Source organism: Hakea prostrata, chromosome 2, assembly GCF_041222555.1.
Source record: "Hakea prostrata isolate BN-2017 chromosome 2, UWA_Hpros_2, whole genome shotgun sequence".
NCBI lineage: Eukaryota > Viridiplantae > Streptophyta > Magnoliopsida > Proteales > Proteaceae > Hakea > Hakea prostrata.
This window is the reverse complement of record NC_142601.1, coordinates 54,892,147-54,908,248: the sequence shown is the minus strand read 5'-3', so window position 1 is coordinate 54,908,248 and position 16,102 is coordinate 54,892,147. Positions and strand designations below refer to the sequence as shown.

Below are 16,102 nucleotides of genomic sequence, written 5' to 3'. Positions count from 1 at the left end.
TTTATCATCATCTTCTAAGAAAGATTCCATTGATTCATTTCACTCTGGGTATCTAACTTCATGTCCACTGAAATCATCTGTAAAAGGGACTCGCAATATGATTCCGAAAAGTTATTGATGCGATTCCTCAGTAATGATTCATCATGGATATAGAATCAAAATCATATCTCACGGGCAGAACGACTCCATTAATATGTTCGATCCAGTGGGTGGATTGGAAAAGAAAGCTAAATTTGGGGAGAAAGATTATTATTATTGGGATTCGGAGTCTGCTAGCAATAGAAAATAATTGACACGTGACACATTCTAGTTCGATTACCTGAAAGTAGATTCGGCCGTTTCTTGATGAGTGACGAAATGAAATTCCAAAAGCCGAGGCAAGCGGGTCTCTTTGAAAAACAAAGTAGGCTGATACAATAAGTTCACTATAATAGCTCCATCGGAGGCCACGGATATTAATCCACCAGCAGAGACCAGACCTGGGTTTCAAGTTACAAGAAAAACTTCCCAAGTTTTTGTTTATCGATCTTCCCTCTCCTCTCTTTCCGCACCTTAAAATGGCTTGAGATCGATCATGACCATGAACCAGGAATATCTTTAATTTGATGGGATTTCGCCCCAGTTAATTATTCTATCCATCATCATTATTAATACAACATGTACAGAGGAGAGATCCCTGCATCTTAAGAATAGGGATTGATTGGATTGTTGTCTTCGTGGAATGGAAGTGAAAGAAAATGGATTTTTGGCCAGAATTTCTAGCAACCAGCTGGGGGAAAGAGTTTGTTGCAGGAGGATTTGGGGGAGCCGCAGGGGTCATCTCTGGCTACCCTCTGGACACGCTGAGGATCCGCCTTCAACAACCTTCTAATCCCACCCAATCTGCCGTCGGTCTCCTTCGCCATATCGTCGCTTCTGAGGGAGCTTCCGCTCTCTACCGTGGCATGGCCGCTCCATTGGCTTCTGTCACTTTCCAGGTTGCTTTCTCTTTTGCTTTGTTCTTTTTTATCTGGGTTTTCTTCAAAAACTTCATTCTTCCTGGGTCTGTTAGAGTTGCTTAATTTTCTCGTTGTTTGTTTTACAGAATGCCTTGGTGTTCCAGACCTTTGCTGTCCTATCCAGAGCATTTGATTCATCGACCACCAGCGTCGAACCTCCATCTTACAAAAGCGTGGCATTAGCAGGATTTGGAACAGGTGCCCTACAGAGTTTTCTTCTCAGCCCCGTCGAACTAGTGAAGATACGTCTCCAAATACAGCAAACAAACGGAGGATCACCCAATCACCATGGTAACCATCATCTGAACAGTCCAACCGCCATGGCTAAATACATTTTCAGAAGAGAAGGATTCAGGGGAATCTTCAGAGGCCTCGGCATCACCGTCCTCCGTGATGCACCCGCTCATGGAGTCTATTTCTGGACCTACGAGAACGCACGAGAGCTACTCCACCCGGGCTGTCGAAAGAGTGGTAAGGAGAGCCTGAATACCATGTTAATTGCAGGAGGACTTGCAGGGGTTGCCAGTTGGGTGTGTTGCTATCCTCTGGATGTTGTGAAAACCAGACTTCAATCTCAAACTGATCATCAGGTTCAATCTCCATCATCTCCATGGGACAAACCCCTACCCAGATACCGTGGCATCATCGATTGCTTACACAAAAGCGTCAAAGAAGAGGGGTTTCGTGTCTTGTGGAGGGGCTTGGGTACTGCCATCGTCCGAGCTTTTGTGGTGAATGGAGCCATCTTTGCTGCCTATGAGGTATCTCTTCGGTGCTTGTTCACCAATAATGACAAAGGAAACATCCAAGCAGAGAAGCAAAGATTATTAGAGAAACCCGTTTAATTTCCCACATATTAAGATGGGACTAAATTTGAAGTATGATTATCCTGTAGCCCTTGTAATGATACCCCACTCAAACCTTCATACAACCATACATCCCAAAGAAATTAGAAAAGAAAATAAAATAAAATAAAGAAAGGAGCCATCTTTCTTTGCGAGATGGACATGAGGTACTGTAGCATTGTAAATGGTAAATGGAATAACACAAATGTATTTTTGGGTTAATAATATATAATACCAATATAAGGAAATGGCATTTGATTGGTCAATTCAACCATATATTTTTTTGGTAAAATAATTAGTATATTATCGATCTCCCACTTATAGTAATACCAAAAGTTTATATTATATTTAGAAAAATTTATGTGTGGATTTTGTTGGTGAGGCCTAAACTCTTGTTAGGTCTCAAGCTGACAAACACTTGTGAGAGTTGTTAAGTTTGTACATAAAATAACTAAAATATCATCTTCATCAACATCCCTCCCACTCCAATTTGAATCCGCGTGAATTATTTTTCTACTACCTCTATTTTATAATGTCTTTCTAATGCTTTATTATCTCCAACCAAAGCCTTCGTCTCACTATTTTGTAGGTGTTCTTTTTCACATCTCTCTAGTTATTATCTCCTTCCAAATTCTACTGAAAATCACCCATTAAAAAGGCTGGTACAAACTCCCTCTAAAAGGAAAACACAAAAGTGAAGATGGAACCAGATAATAAATTAGTATAAAAGAGTACGTAGAGGAATCAAAATCAAGTCCCTTCGAGCAAGATTTGGAATTTGAACATTTATTTCTTGATGGAGAAAATCATAATACTTGTAGTCATTACTTGCAAAATTGGAGAGTTCCGTGAGTCTAATTAAGATATTAGCTCAAGACATTCATGATACATCACTTGTTGACAATCTAAGGATTGACAATTTAACATGGTTCATTGAAGCTTGATGGCAAACCAAGTAGCCCTCGTGAAGGGGTATTTTACAAAATCAACATTGTGATAGGGATATTAGAAAAATGCTAATCACCAAATCACAAAGCTACTCCAACATAAACGACTTTCATAAATTAGGGGCAAACATTATATTGAGTGATAATCAAGTGGTAATCCCTCGCTTAAATTATGATCCTCTGATAGAATATGGCATACTTCACCATGTAATGCAAATGAACTGGTGGGGGTGAATTCCGGCAAGGTAAAGGTTGAGTGGCAGTGGTAGTGGCTGTTTTTTTTCCTTTTTCTTTTTCTTTAAAATTAAATTCTTATGGTGAATGATTTTTGATAAGTTGGGGCGGTGGTGGCTGACTTTTGTCCGAGAGAGCGTGGAGGATTGGAGGTAGGTGAAATAGTATTTTGGTCATTTCACAAATAATTTTTTATTATTTTTTTGATAAAAACCATCTTAATACTTATTAAATGGTGTTAATTAGCTTGGGATAGACGTAATATTTTTCATAAAAGAAATCCAACAAAAATTTTGAGCTCACTATAGGAACCGACATATAAAATTTTGAGCTCACTATAGGAACCGACATATAAAATTTTCTTATATTTATGGTTGGGTTGGGTGTCTCTCTTGATAAGAGAGATTATCAAGAGAGACGGACTTGACAAGTCTAAGTTATGTCTGGCTCGAGCCTAACTCAATAATTAAAGCTCGTAGTTCTGACGTGGGGTTCTAATCCATCCGTTGTGACTTATGAAGGAGAAAATATGAGGAATTAGAAAAGGGTATTGTTTTCTATGTGAGGACTGAGGAGATGTGGTATGTCACAAACATGAGGGGTCAAATAGAGTGATAAACTTGTTATTATGGTCATCAATGACATGTGGTCATCTTTTTCATTGCTTATATGTTTAAACACAGGGCGCACATTGTCAATAACAATTTCACAGGATCATTCACCAACAAGAGAGAGACTCTCAACTAATAAATGTGAGGGCATAAAAATAAATAAATAAAAAGGCGATAGAGGGATATCTACTATTCTAATGACACAATTAGACCCAAGCGGATTGGATTCGGTTTGAATACACCAATATCCAAATCCAAATCCCAACTGATTAGCAAAATTGTCATCTGAATCCGAATCTAGAACTTTATAGATATCCAATAATAATATGATTATTGATTGGTGATTGTCATTTTTTTATAATATTTTTATTATCGATTTCTGATTATTTGAATACCGATTACTCGTTTTCGAATAAGATTACAAGCCCCTTTTTTAGAGAAAATTGTTTAATACTTTATTTTAATCAGATAATTTTCGATTACCGGTTTTCGCTTCTGATTATCATCCATTTTTAGAGAAAAAATGTTGAATACTTTACTCTATCAGACAATTATACATATTTTTTAGTAAGAAAAATTTCGAATATGGATTCCCTTAGGGCCTGTTTGGTTACAAATCTCTGGATTCATGAATCTGAGAATTATACCCGTTTGGTTGTAAAAATCTCTAAATTCATGAAATCTAGAGATTCACCTTTTTACACTAAAAACATGAATTTGTAGATTAATGGATAAGGGTGAAATTCAGAGATTTCAAAAAAGCTATGCATTTGCACATTCACAAAAATCACATTGATCAAATAGCTTTTTAGGATGAATTCACAGATTTTATTTCACAACCAAATATTTAATTTTATTAATTATGACTCCGTAGATTTGAAATCTCTAGATATTTAAAATCTCTAGACTCATGTAATCAAACATGTTCCTATAAAGTTTTAAATATAGATTTCATTTGGTTGTTTTCACATTTTTTAGAAATTTTCATCACTGACTCTCACCAAAATTGAATTTAGGGTAAATATCACTTACCTCCCCTCTTAGCTGGACAAATAGCACTTACACCCCCTCTTAGCTGGATAATATCACTTACCTCCCCTCTTACCTAGCAAATATATCAAACACCTCCCCTCTGTTAACTTTCTCCGTTAAATTTAACATTTACCGTTAAATATTTTTCTAAAACCCCAAACTACCCTTGGATTAAAAATATTTTTTATTTTAAACCCTAAATTACCTAATCACTCTAGCAATTAAATACTAAATTACCCTCAATTTAAATAATTATTAAAAACCAAAATACCATAGTTAAAACCCGTTAAATATTTTTCTAAAACCCCAAACTACCCTTGGATTAAAAATATTTTTTATTTTAAACCCTAAATTACCTAATCATTCTAGCAATTAAATACTAAATTACCCTCAATTAAAATAACTATTAAAAACCAAAATACCATAGTTAAAACCCAAATTATATTCAATTATTAAAAGCCCAATATATCAAAAAAATTATCAAACAATTAAAAAAAATGGTACGTGTTTTTTAATTTTACTTGATAGTAGTACGTGTTTTTTAAATTGTTTGATAAATTTTTTTTTTTTTAGAAAACAAAGGGTATGCTGGACTTTTAATAATTTAAGTTTTAACTATGGTATTTTAGTTTTTAATAATTATTTTAATTGAGGGTAATTTAGTATTTAATTATTAGCTTAATTAAATTAATTTAGGGTTTAAAATAAAAAAATACTTTTACCTAAGGGTAGTTTAGGATTTTAGAAAAATATTTAACGTAAAAGTTAAATTTAACCGAGAAAGTTAACAGAGGGGAGGTGTTTGATATATTTGCTAGGTAAGAGGGGAGGTAAGTGATATTATCCAGCTAAGAGGGGGTGTAAGTGCTATTTGTCCAGCTAAGAGGGGAGGTAATTGATATTTACCCTTGAATTTATTATACATCTAATAGAGTGAAAAAGTTAGAATGCCACATCAGTAAACAAGTTTGTTTTTAAATTTTTTCTCCATACTTTCCGATTTCATGTAAAAAATTGTTTTTCAAACTTTTCTCACTTCTTTACATTCAGCAAACAAATGGTGCCTTAATTAACGGATAAGATTTGATAGAAAAACTCAATATTCTTATCAAAGGGCTTGAAACGATAGAAGAAAATCTGGATGAATGTACGTAGGTAAGGGCTATTTCCGTAATTTGAGTTAAACGGTTCCGTTAAAGGGTCTACCACGTGAGAGCCTGGTCGCCTGGCCGTCGTCGTTTTATTTCTATTTTCTCACACATTATCTGGACAGTCCCCACTCTTGGCTACAGTCGTACACAGGTGCGGTAATTGGTTTGACTATTCTGCCCTTTTTATTTTATTACTATACTTAGTATTTTTTAAATTTGAAAAAGGGTTGTTGAACAAGAAAGATCCAGTTATCCAACTTGTTCTATCTATTCGATTTGATTTTGAAAAACCTGAACTTGAAGCCAAAATCAACTGCGAATCTATTAACGATATCCAGCTCCATTTCGAATTTCTTTCTCTCCCTCTCTTTTTTGTTTCCTCATTTATCCATTCGTCCATCCATCTCTATCTCTCCGTGTTTGTTTTGTTCTTTAACCTTTGGAAGTTGAAATGTCCCTTCTCAAGTGTACGGCCGGCCAAGACGTGCGTTCCTGAAACTCCAGCGCAGCTACTACAGCTCGATTTTGACTTCCGATAGAGGGAATATCTGATCGTTGGACTAATCGGATCGAGGAGTAGAAAGTTCAGATACTAGACAGATGAACGTGGTAGGGAGACAGATGCAGAGATCTGGTTCTTCGACCGTTCACCATCAGCGTCAATACTCCGATAATTTCTCAGAAGACTCCTCCTCAAATGGAAGATGGCTTCAGTCTGCTGGTCTTCAGCAGCTTCGATCCTCGAATGCCAATGCAACTGGTTCTATTCCTCAGGTTCTCGATCTTTTTTCCTCTACTCTTGCGGTGGGTATCGGATCGATGAGTCGCTTGTTCAGGTTTTGATCGTTTTTTTTTTCTTGAATCGATAGCAGGACTCTGGATATTACGGTGGCGGCGGAGGAGGAGCTCAGGGTTCAAGAGCTCTTTGGAATGCGCAGAGGGGCGTTCATGGAGGAAATGAGTTTTCCTCGGTGCCTTCTACTCCGCCGCTTGATCCATTCTCGTCTAGTCAGAGGAAGTATGGTGACGACCAAATGTCGACTGGTGAGCTCAGTCCTGGAATCTTGGATCTGCATTCATTTGATACCGAACTACTTCCGGAAGTAAGCTTCTTTAATCTTTATCATCTTCTTACCAACGAGCTACGTTTGATTTGGATTCTTTTTGTGCTGAAAGATCATATTTTTGTGCATGAATCTTATGTTTCTCGCGATCAATTGTTGATTTTTGTACTCTACTATTACGAATTTCAGTTTCAGGTCTGTTGAACTGTGCTAATGTCGAAAGATCTCTGTTTTGAGTTTTTCATTGATAAGTGCAACTGTATCAATTTACTTCTCCTTTCTGTTTCTCTATCTTTTTACAACTTCGGTTGTTCCTTTGGCTCGATAGATGGTGCTAAGCTTCTTGCTCGGATGCAAAGTTGTTACCCAGTGGTATTTTGACTAAAGAACCAGTGCGAAAATTTTCGATTGATCGGAGTGGCATTTGTCACTTAAAACTTTCTAATGTATTGACTTACGTTGTTTTAGCCCACTGAATTTTGACATTCTGAACAAGTTTTGATGAAGCTATGACCACAAGCTCTATCCTGACATATTTTTCTGTATTTCTTCATAGATGTCGGTACCTGCTCAATATGATACTTCTACTCTTTACCACGCTGCTCGGCGCAGAAGCTTTGATGACTCTGAGCCGTATCTCCCTGCCAATAAGCAAATAATCAAAGAACGTGTTTTGCCAGAGAATAATCTTCTGAAAAGCTTTTCAGCTGATAAGGAGAAGGCTAGCTCGGTTGCTAAAATCAAAGTTGTGGTATGCTATTTCGCTGGTTCTGAATTCTTCTTCTCCGCCATTTTATTATTTGGTCACAATAAATTTACTTTGATAGCTTAAATTAACTTGGCAACCTACCAGATAATAGTATCTTATGAATGGACCAAATGCAGGTTCGCAAGAGACCACTAAATAAGAAAGAAATATCCAAGAAAGAGGATGACATCATAACCATTGAGCCAACTTCCAATTTCCTTACAGTTCATGAGACTAAACTGAAGGTTAGGTTATCCTGTTGTGATTTAAATTTTTTTTTTGTTATATTTATGGATGAGGCAACTGCAACATGTGAATTGCATCTTTCTGTTTTTATATTTATGGAGGAGGCTTATGCCTCATGGTTATTCTATATAATTTATTCATTATGTCTGAATATGTCTTTCTATTAGAATTTATTTATAATTATCTCTTTCAGATGTCATGTGAAGATTGTAGTGCCTATACAACCATATGGTTTCTTCTGCAACAGCACTGGGCACATGTTTCATTTAGGACATAAGAACAAAAAAATGACTAGAATCTGCGTCTAATTGATGCTAATTAGGGTTTAGTTGGAAATTTAAGCACTTGTTTTAGTTACATTCAATATTTTGATTTATCCCCCATCGTCCCACTATTCAATAGTGAAAGTTTATTGGAAAAAATGGATACCATATAATTTTTCACATTCTGAAGGGAGAAGATATTAAAAAAATAAGCAAATCTGCTAGGCATTAAAGAAATCTGAAAAACTTGAACCCAAAATAAAAAAAGAAATCTGAAAAACAGGAACCCCTTGATCAAAGTGTAGGTAGACAGGAAAAAGCTGCCCTAGAAGAACCAGGAAAGTAGAAAATAGAAAAGGCAATGGATGAGTTCAGACTATGGTACAGGATGAATCTCTCTGCCCCACTTTGCCACCAGAAGCTGTACTCATATCACATGAGCTTTCTATTGTGAAATTGGGCAAACTATCCAAGTTGTTATCGAGTGTTTGATGCCTATCCAGTCCTGCACTTCATTGAATGCCCTCAAAGTATAAGGGATTAACCTGTATCATTTGAACAGCCAAAGGTAAAAATAAGGAAATTGGCCTTCCAAGTTATTTGTTCAAGATTTAAACTTGGCTTCTTTCTCTTCTTGTTGACTGACCTGCACTGTGGTGAATGATGAACATTCTTTAGCTAGAAAATAAATTGAAGCTTGTAACTGAAGACCTCATACCGAGTCACTGACCATGTAAATTCCAAATCATAAGTGCTGTAAATGTTTCCCAGAAAAAGAAACGTCGAATAAGGAAAAGTGTATAACTTTAAATCTTGGCTCTTCAACTTCTTAAATTGTATGCCTGTGTTGTCTTAGCTTGCATGCTTCTCTAGATAGTTTAATGGTGTTTGGAACTGTGTTCTCTTTCTCAGTCATTGACCAGATTCCAATTAATTACTTTCTGCAGGTTGATTTGACGGAGTATGTCGAGAAGCATGAATTTGTTTTTGATGCAGTGCTGAATGAAGAAGTTTCAAATGATGAAGTGAGTGTACAGAGCAAATATGCGGGATGTTGCTCCTCGGTATCACTGTCTCTCATATTATTATGGTGTTTCTTTTGTTCATGTAGGTCTATCGTGAGACTGTGGCGCCTATTGTTCCATTCATTTTTCAGAGGACCAAAGCGACGTGCTTTGCATATGGACAAACAGGTGAGTGGTCTCAAACTTTTACTTGTTAGATTCCTTGACATGCTCATTATATAATGCTTCATGAATCCCAGAATATTTATTAAAAAAAAGTAAAAGAAAAAAGAAGAAGAAGAAAAAAAGGAAACTTGACCTATTGAATGAAGAAGTGCCTAGAAAACATTAGTCTTCCCTGTCTTGGGAATTGTTGAGATGCTGTGGTCCAGTTTTCATCCATATCTATCTGCTGTGTTAATTCCTCTTTTCAAAGAATATGTAGGATGTGTACATTATACACATTGCCATTAGGTTTTTCTAGTCTGATGTGCATAGGAATTTTCGCTCAAGTTTAAGTTGCTATTTGGCTGTCGATGTCTTTGCTGCCTTTCTATGGTGTCAGAGATATTGTGTTAATCAACATAAACTTACACTTTTCATTAGTCTGGCAACAATTGCAAATTGTGGATTTCAAAATATTTTTAGATGTCCAAACGAACAATAATGTTACTGATCCTTAGGTTTTTACTGGCATAGATTAATGGAATTTTTAGATTTGAGTGGGAAAAAAAAATTCTGTATTAAAAAATGTTGGAAGTTTTCCTACAGCTGAAAGTCTGGTTTTTGTTCTTGAACTGGGTGGGAAGGTTGGCTTTTTATACCACAACAACAACAACAATAAGCCTTGTCCCAACTAAATGGGGTCGGCTACATGGATTCTTGCCCTCCAATCAGTTCTGTTCGAGGCCATGCTAGATACAAGGCCTAAGCTATACATATCCTTTCTCACCACTTCTCCTAAGGTTATCTTAGGTCTACCCCTAACTCTTCTAGTTCCTTCAATATGGATTATATCACTTCTCCGTACAGGAGCATTTATAGGTCTCCGTTGAACGTGGCCGTGTCACCTCAAACGACTTTCTCTAAGCTTATCACTTATGGGAGCAACTCCCAGACCAACTCTAATATGATCGTTTCTTATCTTATCCATCCTAGTTTTGCCACTCATCCATCTTAGCATCCTCATTTCTGCTACACTGAGTTTATCTATATGATTCTTTTTAACTGCCCAACACTCTGCACTGTACATCATAGCTGGTCGAACAACAGTCCTATAAAATTTCCTTTAAGCTTTAATGGAATACGCCAATCACATAAGACCCCGGACGCACCTCTCCACTTCATCCACCCTATTTTAATTCTTTGGGAAACCTCATCTTCTAAATCATCTCTTTTACTTATGATTGAACCTAGGTATCTAAAACAATCACTCTGAGGAATCTCTTTATCATCAAGTATCACCACCTCATCATCTGCCCGATCATGACTAAAGTTACAAACTAAATATTTTGTCTTCGATCTACTAAGTTTAAAGCCTTTTGATTCCAAAGCTAATCTCCATGATTCTAATTTGGTATTAATCCCCACTTGGGTCTTATCAATCAACACAATATCATCCGCAAAAAGCATACACCAGGGGACCTCATCTTGAATGTCTTTGGTTAATTCATCCATTACTAGTGCAAATAGATATGGGCTTAAAGTTGACCCTTGATGTAGCCCAACTGTTATCGGGAATTCATTACTTTGTCCCCCCACTGTTCTAACACTAGTCACCGAACCATCATACATATCCTTAACTATATCTATATATTTACTTGCAACACTTCTTTTCTCTAGTACTTGCCAAATTAACGATCTAGGGACTCTATCATAAGTTTTTCTAGGTCAATAAATACCATATGAAGATCTTTCCTACATTCTCTATACCTTTCCAAAGTCTCCTAATTAAGTAAATAGTCTCCGTTGTAGATCTTCCCGGCATAAACCCAAATTGGTTCTCCGTAACTGTAGTTAAGTGTCTCAAACGGGTTTCAATTATTCTCTCCCATAATTTCATCATATGGCTCATCAATTTGATTCAAATGGTGGAATTTGATTTGCTAACTATTTCTGCTGGATTCAAATGGTGGGCATTTCTCTATTTGCCATATGGTGGTGTAATCATGTTCAGGTCAAAACTCTCAGGTCTCATCATGTTTTGATGGGGAAAAAGTGAATTTATAGTGAAAACTACTGAAACAGGTCAGAACAAAGTACAAATTGTTACCACATCATTTTCCTCTAGGTTTCTTGCAAAATCAATGCTTGATACCATGGTCTTCAGTACATTGTCAAGTAATTACACTCAACCCACAACCACCATTGACAAAATAATAAGTGCAATACCATCAAGTTTGTTAAGTTATGGCTTTGAAGTGTGTTTATTTGGGCAGCATTTCAGAAAGGTTATTGGTTCTATCTTTTGTCAGTTATTTTAAAATATGGGGGCTATAATGCTCTGCTGTTGAAGTGATATCTTTGTTTATACCCTCAAGGTGAGTAGTCTAGGTGTGAACTCTGTGCCAAGTAATTAAACTTCGAAGCGAAAATGTTTATGCTGCCTTTGAATGGATATTGAATAACTCTTCATATGTTGAAAGTGAGTTAAGCTTTGCTTCTGTAGTGAATATCCATCATTTTGTTTTCTTTAGGTATTATTCAAGTGAGTATATCCAACAATCTGCCTTTATATTTGGTTTTCTTCTGATGTCTTTCTGATTCGAATTCTGCAATATATTGGTAGCCTTCTGGTAGTTGAGACATCCTGCTGCTTTGGCTAGTATCAATTGCTGATTTTTGCGTCATGAGACAAGAAGAGTATTTTGAGTTGATGCTTTTGTTTTTAACTCAGGGAGTGGAAAAACCTTTACGATGCAACCTCTGCCTCTTAAAGCATCACAGGATATCTTGAGATTAATGCACCATGCTTACCGTAATCAAGGTTTCCAGTTGGTCATGAGTTTCTTTGAGATATATGGTGGGAAGCTTTTTGATCTTCTTAATGACCGGAGGTTAGCTATACCTTGGCATCTTTAGGTAGGCAACTCTTGCATAATTCCAAATTGTTGTTCCTCGAACTTAGAACTTTACTTCTGCAGAAAGCTTTTCATGAGGGAGGATGGTAAGCAGCAAGTCTGCATTGTTGGTTTGCAAGAGTACAAAGTATCAGATGTGGAAACAATCAAAGAGTTCATTGAGAAAGGAAATTCCATGAGAAGTACAGGCACCACGGGTGCTAATGAGGAATCTTCTCGCTCGCACGCAATTCTTCAGCTTGTTATCAAGAAATATGTTGAAGGCAGTGAATCAAAGCCTCCCCGTGTTGTTGGGAAGCTCTCATTTATAGATCTTGCTGGAAGTGAACGTGGTGCAGATACCACTGATAATGATAAGCAGACAAGGTAGAATTTCTCTTGCATTCTATGTGCTTTGTTTACCTTTGGTTGGTACAGCAGTTCTAAAATCCAACAGAGTCATGGCTATGTATATTATCTGTAAGTCGGCTGTAGAATCTTTCTTTGTTGTGTCAACCATGAGATCTGATTGTGAAAAAACTAGACTTGTCAAAAAACTCTTATCTGATGGATGATCTTAAGAGCTGGGAGGTTGTACTTATTTCTTGTTGCCTCTTCTTAAGAGCTGGGATGTTGCTTCTTTTTCTGGTAGATGATCTTAAGAGCTGGGAGGCTTTTTCTTTTTACTTATTCTGGTTTTCTTCCTCCTGTCTCTGCCAGATGTTCTGCTCTGCCAACTGTAGAACTTGTGTCATGTTATGAACTTTAGATGTTCTGTTACCATATTTGATTGGATCTGTGCACCTAATAGCTGGAACTGAAAAAATTTGTGTTGCAGAATGGAAGGTGCTGAAATTAATAAAAGCCTGCTTGCGTTAAAGGAATGTATTCGAGCACTTGACAATGATCAGGGACACATTCCTTTCCGAGGGAGTAAACTGACTGAAGTTCTTAGAGATTCATTTGTTGGTGATTCACGCACGGTTATGATATCATGCATTTCACCAAGTTCAGGATCATGTGAACACACTCTCAACACGTTAAGATATGCAGACAGGTGACATGGAATAGTAAAATGCAGATTTAAGACATTGTTTGTTGGTTTTAATCTGTTCTTATGTTATATATACCTTATTTCCCCAGGGTTAAGAGCCTTTCAAAAGGGAACACGACCAAGAAGGATCCTTTATCATCAACCATTAACCTAAGGGATTCAACTGCCGCAACTGTTTTTCCAGCTGTATCAAATGTCTCTGATGTTCCTAATGAAACAAGCAAATTTGGATGGTCCAGACAAATTGAGAGAGAAACTTCTGCTCCTTATAATCTGGATCGTACACCTAGTGGAAGGGAAGAAGGCCCTTTTTCTTCAACTGCATATTCAGATTTCTTCAAGGATAACCGAGGTGATAGGTTTGGAAATACGATGGAGGATTTTGATTATTCAGAGGAGTTCAATGAGCAGAGGCCACTGCAGAAGACTGCAAAGCCAGAGAACTATCAATTCTCTGGAATGGATGATCGGAGAAGGATGGCAACTCACATACAGGCAAAAAACAAAAATTTGCCGACCTTAAATGTTAACAACTCAAATTCAGAAGACGATCTGAATGCTCTCTTAGAGGTAGGACTTAAGCTTGGTTAGACGTCAGGTATTATTTTTCTCATGTTGTTTTATTTATGACTAAATTCTGTGGTTCCAGGAAGAGGACGATCTAGTATCTGCTCATAAAAAATTGGTCGAGGAGACACTAGAGATTGTCAAAGAGGTCTGTGATCAGCCTGTTTGGTTTATCCGATGTTTGTGATATGATGATAAGTAATATATTTGATTCTGTTTGTGTAGGAGATGAATCTGTTGGTTGAAGCTGATCAACCAGGAAATCATCTGGATGATTACATCTCTAGATTGAATACTATTCTTTCCCAAAAGGCTGCAGGGATATTACAACTGCAGAACCGCTTAGCTCATTTCCAGAGGCACCTGAATGAGCATGATGTTTTAGTCTCATCTGGTCTTTGATTTCGAGGCAACTAGTGATTGGATCCTCGGAGGAGTAAACAATTGAGATGTTGTACTTATAGATGCTCATTTGCCAATCCATGTGCAATAACACTAGTTTATACCAAAAAAAGAAAAGAAAAGAAAAGAAAAGAAAAGTTGAAAAACACTAGTATCCATGGTGATACAAATGTATAGTGTCAATGATATGTTACCGTCAAAATATGGTGTTTCAGCGCGGAAGTTTGTGATAATTCTTTTTTCTAGTTCTGATGTGAGTTTGGTTTCACAGGTTGAAAATTCTCCAGCAGGTCTAGTGCCTTGTTTCTTCTTTGTCAATTGCTTCGATTCTATTATTGAGCATCTTATACTGCTATTTATGTATGTTTCTTGGCTCCGTTTCTGCAAAGGAATTCATGGGAACTCTAGTGTATAAAACGTTTTCTTCCATCTTTTTTTTTTAAGATAGAATGGTTGTTATATGTGAACTTGCTGTGAATCGTCTTGTTTACCACGAGGTCATTGTACAAATTTCAATGGAAGGGTGTAGATGCCATGTGGTAGGGGAATCAGAATGTATGTATCATGTACAATAGATACAGGGGATACAAGGAACAAAGTAGGGGTGGAATAATAGTCGAAGACTCTTGAAGTACTGTATACGTAAATTCTACACGGGTATTCCTAACATGCATCAGGTGAATGATCTTTCTACCTTGAAGTGGCGAATCCTGTCTACATGCGTTGGAATATCCCCCTTTCTAACAGTGGAGGAGGGGGGTAATGGGGGGGGCTTTTTTCTCTTTTTCTTTATTTTACAAGCAAGATTCGAACCCATGACGATCTCTTCACTAAGAGGTGTTGGTTAACCACTAGAATAGATTTGCTTTGGCGAGGGCTTCTCTTTTAGGTTTTCTATAATTATGTATTTGTAGAATACCATCTAGCAGTTTACATGTTGAGTGTGGGAATCAGGTTGTTGACCAATAGGGTATTGACACTATTGACACTAGACCTCGAAATGGATGGTTGAAATTCATATTCGAATATGCAGTTGTATACGTTTAAGGGTATTTGAATTGGAATTTTTCTCGGAAATTTTGGAATTTTTCTCGAAATTTTTCTTACTGAAAAATATCAATATTTGTTCGATATGGAATTGAATTTGGATTCCAATAATGGCTTATCCAATCAGATAACATCCGATTAGAGTAAATTTGTTTTAAAAAAATATAGTATATTTAAAATTTAAATTGTGCTTCACCAAGTGATATTTCAATCTTCATTGAAGTTGAACCGGTTAACCCAAATTAATAAGTTGAACTCACCTACACCCTATCAGTTATCTATAGCCAATTGGCCAAACTAGGGGAAAACCATTAAATTAAATATTTTTTTCTCTAAAAAAGGCTGATAATTGGATTCTAAACTAGTTGGCAACCGGAAATTGGAAGTTACAAATTGAAAAATGTAAATCATCAATCAGTAATTGAATAGTTTATTAGATATCTGATAAAGTTTCAAATTCGAATTTGGATACCTTCAATAAATTTCCGCCAAATATTGGTTTGGGTTCGGATAACAGTTTTGCTTATCGGATTCAAATGTTGATAGTGGTGTATTCGATTTGAATCCAATCCGTTTACAGGTCTATTTGCCACTGACTTGAAATTTGTCTATTTCACCTCTGAGCCCAAATATGACATACTTTAGATTTGAAAGGGATAGGTGACGAATTGGCATCGGTTGGAATTTAACTTGAAAAGAACATTTTATTTTTAAATTAGAATATTTTATGAATTTAACCATATATATTAAAAAAATTTTAGATGATCAAGATTGGAAATAAAGAAAAGAATTTTAAAGATTAAAATACAACTTTCTACAAAAAGATTAAC

The 16,102-nt window shown here is 36.5% G+C and overlaps 2 protein-coding genes across 2 annotated transcripts; both read left to right on the top strand.

Moving 5' to 3' along the window:
- The first annotated feature begins 326 nt into the window (after positions 1-326).
- Positions 327-2,098, top strand: LOC149024955 (mitochondrial arginine transporter BAC2-like). The gene is made up of 2 exons (XM_089143036.1): positions 327-977; positions 1,085-2,098. Exons 1-2 carry the CDS (start codon positions 738-740, stop codon positions 1,841-1,843), a joined length of 999 nt encoding a protein of 332 aa, XP_088999162.1. The 5' UTR covers positions 327-737; the 3' UTR covers positions 1,844-2,098.
- Positions 2,099-6,049: 3,951 nt separating this feature from the next.
- Positions 6,050-14,876, top strand: LOC149024954 (kinesin-like protein KIN-13B). Its single transcript, XM_089145145.1, has 12 exons — positions 6,050-6,592; positions 6,691-6,921; positions 7,439-7,633; positions 7,768-7,875; positions 9,087-9,164; positions 9,251-9,332; positions 12,040-12,199; positions 12,287-12,589; positions 13,041-13,259; positions 13,346-13,826; positions 13,906-13,971; positions 14,049-14,876. Exons 1-12 carry the CDS (start codon positions 6,419-6,421, stop codon positions 14,223-14,225), a joined length of 2,274 nt encoding a protein of 757 aa, XP_089001271.1. The 5' UTR covers positions 6,050-6,418; the 3' UTR covers positions 14,226-14,876.
- The last annotated feature ends 1,226 nt before the right edge of the window (positions 14,877-16,102 follow it).

Bases quoted from the DNA above. Each gene is read 5' to 3' on its own strand.
- LOC149024955 (XM_089143036.1), top strand. From the start codon at position 738: ATGGATTTTTGGCCAGAATTTCTAGCAACCAGCTGGGGGAAAGAGTTT. The intron at 978-1,084 runs GTTGCTTTCTCT...TTTGTTTTACAG, and splicing joins TGGCTTCTGTCACTTTCCAG to AATGCCTTGGTGTTCCAGAC.
- LOC149024954 (XM_089145145.1), top strand. From the start codon at position 6,419: ATGAACGTGGTAGGGAGACAGATGCAGAGATCTGGTTCTTCGACCGTT. The intron at 6,593-6,690 runs GTTCTCGATCTT...AATCGATAGCAG, and splicing joins CAACTGGTTCTATTCCTCAG to GACTCTGGATATTACGGTGG. The intron at 13,972-14,048 runs GTCTGTGATCAG...CTGTTTGTGTAG, and splicing joins CACTAGAGATTGTCAAAGAG to GAGATGAATCTGTTGGTTGA.